Here is a 6,000-nt window from a genome sequence, read left to right on the forward strand (position 1 = left end):
TTGGAACTAGATGGTGTCTAAGGTCCCTTCCAGCCCAAACCATTCTATGGTTCTATGTGTAGTGACTGTGTTCTTCAGGTGTTCTGAAACAACAGAATTGCCTTGGCGTTTTAAGCCTAGCCATTTAGCAGATAAGTATTCTGTTTATGTCTTTTCCACAGAGGAGGAGACTTGTGGTGGTACACCACTCTGAAATAGTTACTCGGTTTTGTATAGTTGACACTGAGCCCAGGATGCACGTATGGTGTCATACTTGGCACAGACCTGCTCATCTAAAACTTGCTGTGGCCAAAGGGTGGAATTTTTCTTCCTCTAATATTCTTATGCTCGTTCTGGACCTCCTCTTGCTCACTGACAAGCAGATTCGGTTCCCTGCCCAGCAGAAATCCCTCGAGGTTGAACAAGTGGATACTTGGTTGGATTGAGCTGAGTTACTGCAGGGTCAAACAGCCTCACAACGAACAGAAGTGGGGGGCAGAATTGTGTGGTGGGCGGCAGGACAGGGAATTGTGCTGCCAGTTGCGGTACTAAAAACTGTTGTCAGAACTTAGTTTTGTGTTCTGTCTGTTCCCTTATAAAGAGTGGTGTTTGTTTCTACTGCCCCTTGGGAGTAGCAGACAAGAAGCAAAACAAATCTTAGTCACAGTCAGAGAAGTTGCTGCAAACACTTTAACACAGGTGGTAATAAGAATCGAATTACTTGTTGCTGTTATTTTAAAACTGATAAGTTTTAGAGGTTTTTTTTGTTTAATGTTTTATCATTTGTTCCAATTTTGAAACTGTTAAGAAGAGTTAAATGACACACAAACATGCAGTCTTTTGGTAATGCATTGTAGTAAGTGAGTAGGTTTAACTGAAATAAATTACACAAGAATAACTTTGTTCAGTCATTAGTGATACTTTTACGAAGTGACAATATTTTTATACCATCTTCAGGGTTACAGAGTTATAGAAGACAAGGTTCCAGAAATCAGTTCAGAAAACGAGAAAGTCATATTTGAAAGACAGAAAGCGTGGTGCTGTTCAACTTCTCCAGAACCTGCTATTTGTGGGATTAGTCGAATATGGGTGTTCAGCATGATGCGTCGAAAGAAGATTGCTTCTCGGATGATAGAGTGTCTTAGGTAATACAAAAGAGTTCCTCAGTTACACGTGTTTTATGTAGGACTCAGTCCAAGACATTTATGGCTTTGTGTGTCTCAAGCTTGTACTTTTAAGCCACTGGTGATAGAAGCACAGCTGATGGTTCTGGTAAAATGTGGAATTCAATAACTAATGTCAGGATTCTGCAATAGCTTGTCTTTAACAGAAATCTTTATGCTAAAAGCAATTGTAATAAGTCACCCTAGCAGACTGCCAGTGAGCTTGGACAAATTCCTCTGAGGTAATTGTCAGTTTAAGGAAATGAGAGTGTCTTTGGTCAAAGTGTGAGAGTAGCCAAGTGTTAAGAAGGACGGTGACCCTAACCATTCGCCAAGTGACTATTCCTTAGAGGCAGAAAGAGGAAAAGAAGAAAGAGGAGTGCACAAACTGTTTGATAGAGTCTGGTGGCTTCCAGCTGTACATTTTTTTTAACTTTTATTTTTTTTACTCAGGTTCACTGAGCTTTATGAGATATTTTTAGTTTTCCTGTTTACCTGAGCTTTCACAGCTGACCTGGAGTCACAAAAACCTGGTCAGGCAGTGTTAAGAACCTTGCAAAATCTTCTTCCTATATACACTAAAGTGAAGGGAACTAACTAAAAAGGATTTTGTACCTTTTGTCTTCTCTTCAAGATTTAATGGAGACATCCACAGAATTGACGTTCATACTTGCTCTGCAAGTTACTTCTTCCTTCCCTGATCAAGGTCTTTAAGCCCGAGATCAGTTTTCTAAATTTGCTCGCATAGCCATCCAGCTCGATACAGTGGTAGTCCTCGATTCTCTTCTCTTTCTTCAAATAAGACATACATAAATTGTGTTCACTGAGAAGTTAGGCAAATTGAATCTTCCTTTTCATATAGTTATTACTGAAAGTGTTTCATTTATGAATTATGCCTTGAGGTTGTGTTCTAAATTAATCCAAGACGTGCTCTCATCCAAATGTGAAATGTGTTTTTCAAACAGAAACTTGAAGGTTTCATCAGGTCCTTTCAAGCCGCCTCCGTTAGCACCCTGACTTGTTTCTAGCTTGTGATTTCATTCCAAGTGATCGTAGTCATAGCTCTAGCAGTCTCTTTTTTATGAAGAAATAGTTGGAATGAATTAGCTTGCCCTTTTTTTTTTTTTTTTAAACCTCTGAAACTGAACTTGCAAGCAATTGCTCTGTACGAACATTTCTTCTAAAATACCAAAACCTTATAAAAACCCTCCCAGAACATGAGATCCTCCGTGCTGTTTGGAAGGAGGAGATAGCTCATATAAATAGAACCATCTCCTCCTAATAAAGCTTCTTTCTTCTGAATGTCCACACCACCTAATGGCCTAATGGCACGAATATTCTTGCATTATTACCTGAGGGTAATTCTTGAGGGTAATTATATATTTTTTGCCTTTCTTTTAAACAGGAGCAACTTCATATATGGCTCATATTTAAGTAAAGAAGAAATCGCTTTCTCTGACCCTACTCCTGATGGAAAACTCTTTGCAACGCAGTACTGTGGCACCGGCCAGTTCCTGGTATACAACTTCCTTAACGGACAGCACCAGACTTAGCTGCTCCCGAAGGAATTCCATTTTTATTGGGAGACTTCTGCCAAAATGCACTGAGTGGGTGCAGACCTTCCGCGGAAGTCAGGGCCATTTTTATTACAGTGAACTCAGGACTGGTAACAACCGAAAGGTTGTACTATTTTATTAAAATTGTAAACAATGCAGTAATAGGCTAACTTTGGTTGTTTTTTTTTTTAAAAAGAAAGATATTTTATTAACTTTTACAAAAGTTTGATTGTATTTTATCTAGTTAGTCATGTTTACATGCAGCAGAAACTTGTTCCTAGTGGACTGTAAGCTAATGCAAAGACTCTCTAGTCTCACTGATGAGTATATGCTGAAGTTCTTAACGCGGTGATATACCAGTGCTGTAGCGCCCAGCTCCTGCCACCCGTTCCAGTGGCTGGGGGAGGCTGGTCACAGTTGCTTGACTGACAGACTTCAAGGCTGCGCTCAGTTGCATGATGGTGTAGTCATCCTGGGGCGCGACCCTCACAGGCTGGATGCTGGCCTCCCGGGGTGCGTCCTGTGCGCTGCTCGGGCTGCTGGGCAGCAGCACCCTTGAAACTTGGGTAGCCCAGTCCCCTCCTCACCCCCTCCTTCCCCTGGGTTAGCTGTAGAGTGACAGGTGGAATGCACACCTCAAGGATTGGCGCACTCGTCGTTTTTCTGCAAGTACTGTACTGAGTATATACCTTTGTTAGTGGACTTCACTTTGATACTTCATAAATCTCTCCTCTTTTAAAGGGTTTGTATGTTGAAAAACTGCTGTGGCCTTTCTTGATCTGTACATAATGTAGATAGATGAAAAATAAAACACTTGATAGCTTTTTTAAAGTTATTCCGTATTGATAATAAGTGTGACTGAATCTTCAGTGTATTTCGTACTTTTGCGTGTGAAATATCACCTGCGTGGCTGATGGCACCGTGTGTTTTGAAGCAGCCTCTAGGGATCATGGCCGCTGCACTCCCACTGGCTTGGGGTTGGGATTCCCTGTGTGACAGTGACAGACCAGGGACCAGTTCCCCCACAGCCCTGAACCAGCACCATCCCAGTGCAGGGCTTACAGCATGGCAAGGGGCAATGACTTAAGCCTTGAATAATAGCTTAAAACCTAATGTAAGATAGGAAGGGTTTAATAAGTTTAAACTCATGATTTGTTTTAATTTTGGAATCTGTGTGCAGGTAGGATACCTGGTTGTATTGTGCTGTCATTAACTTCAGGCTAGAGCTAGAGCAGAGAACTCGCACCACCTCTGAAACATTGCTCAGAGCACGAAAAAGTGAAGTAGCCGAATGGTGATGAATTCTGGTCTGCAGAGGCTGCTGTTGAAAAGTCTCAGCTTGTAAGTTTTGAGGGGACTGTGAGCAGACTGCAAAGGGCTTTGTCAAAAATGTGGTGTGGGGGGTCACAGAAAATCTACTGGTGAGCCTCACTGTGGGGCACAGGTACTTCTGCTGCTCCTGAGTTCCTGCCTCAGTGATGTGCTGAAGTGGGGCCAGACCAAGCCCCGTCTTCGATTGCTTACACTTAAGGGGGCTAAAAGTCAGTATTTACAGCTTGTTCACTGCCTCCCTCTTGTCTGTTTGAAACAGCTGCTCTCCCAGAGCCTGAGTACCCGGTTTGGAAGATCTTGAACACCAGCCAAGTTAACACCATAAAACCAAGGAGCAGGATCGCTGCTGGCAGCATGAGGTGGGTTTCTCGGGGCAAGTGCTGTTGTGTGTGACGAGAGAAAGCAGCGGCCCAGCCTGTGGAAAGCACCAGTTAAAGAGACAGACTTTAAATAGCAACTTAATATATTCAGATTTAATGAAAGCACATTATAAACATACCGTAGCCACAACTTTGGACAGGTTCAGTTCATAAACAATAACATGAGGTAGACTGACTAGTGAAGCTAAATTCACCAAGTTTTTTTGGTTAAGAAAACTTTACACTAGGAAAGCAACATTTTTAACCCTCTTCCAAAAGTCACAAAAAGCAATTACATAAGTTAAGCAAAAACCATCTGCATATGATTCTTTAAATCTTAGTTTACATTCAAATTGAACCTGTGAATAGACAAGAACATCTACAGGTAAAATATAATGCTGGCTTGCTGAATACATTCAGAAGAATGGCCTTGAGGGTGAGGCTTAGAACCAAACAGGAACAGCACTAACCAAGGTGGCAAATAGTGGTCCCTTCCCAGGAGTGGCCTGGTGGCCAGGTGCAGCTTTCAGTGGGGCAGACCCACACCTCCCGAGCTGCGGTACCAAAACTCCTTTCCACACAAGAGAGAGTTAAGGAAATGGGTTTGCTATTGTTTGGTAAAGGTAGGCAAAGCACGCTGGCTTTCTGAATGCGTTCTGAACCTTCACGACAATTACACGCTGCTTCACCAGAGGGCTATACCTAACTCCTCCTAGTAGTCTCAGCACCTGGAATTTTTAAGAACTTAGTGCAAATGTCAAAGATACAAACAAAAAAGGAAACTGTTTTTGAACATGCAATACCTGGAACTTCTACACCACCCTCTGACTCAGAGTTGGCAGACCCAGAACTAGTGGAATACATTCACATGTGTATTGAAAGCTTCGAGAAGCATCTTTTATATCCCTACTTCTTCCAGGTGTTAAAGTAGATAAGGCAGGTTGTGTCTGAAGGAAAATAAAAAATAAATTTACAGAAAGGGGGTGTTCATCTGAAATGTGCTAAATTTACAGCATCAGTTTAGCTACATTAACACAGATATATGCAAACCATTTTCCTTTAGCCTCTGTCAAATATATTATGTTCTTTTCATCTGTAAACATCTCTTTCACAAGATAAAAAAAGTTGCTTAATTAACACTATGCATTAAAAAAAAATGCAGTTTTGGCAGGTCCATTTCCAATGAGTTGCAGGTCAAGGTAATTTCACTGCTTTTTCTGGAGTAAATTGATATTCTGGAATTCCTTTTAACAATATGCTGCATTTTTCTTTTTAATGAAGGGGTCATGATGTGCAGGAAGTGTATTGGGTTGGGTTGTTTTTTTATACGGAAACCTCAGTGGGGTAACCCACAGGAGTATCTGTGCTATGATTTAACCCTGACAACGCAATGCTACTGCACCAAGTTCATCAAGAAACACCGTAACAAGGATCAGTAATGCGCTTGTAAGCAGAGCAATGTGTGACTACAGCCGGTATTTACAGAGGTTAATCAAAAAATAATGGATGACAGTGTCAGGTGATGCACTCAAAGATCTTCACTTACGGACAGAGTCCTGAGCAGTCCCCCTGGAGCTACTGTAAAATACCTTCCTTTTCTCTCGGCTCCGG

General features: G+C 41.7%; 1 protein-coding gene across 1 annotated transcript in view; it reads left to right on the forward strand.

Moving 5' to 3' along the window:
• ESCO1 (establishment of sister chromatid cohesion N-acetyltransferase 1) overlaps positions 1 to 3,082 on the forward strand; it is a 29,178-nt gene extending 26,096 nt beyond the window's left edge. The window contains exons 9-10 of the mRNA XM_009872936.1: positions 937 to 1,124; positions 2,548 to 3,082. Coding sequence (XP_009871238.1) covers positions 937 to 1,124; positions 2,548 to 2,695 — 336 coding nt within the window. The 3' untranslated portion in view covers positions 2,696 to 3,082. The remainder of the gene's footprint in view (positions 1 to 936; positions 1,125 to 2,547) is intronic.
• Positions 3,083 to 6,000: the final 2,918 nt, after the last annotated feature.

This window comes from Apaloderma vittatum, unplaced genomic scaffold (genome assembly GCF_000703405.1).
Source record: "Apaloderma vittatum isolate BGI_N311 unplaced genomic scaffold, ASM70340v1 scaffold4667, whole genome shotgun sequence".
Taxonomy (NCBI): Eukaryota; Metazoa; Chordata; class Aves; order Trogoniformes; family Trogonidae; genus Apaloderma; species Apaloderma vittatum.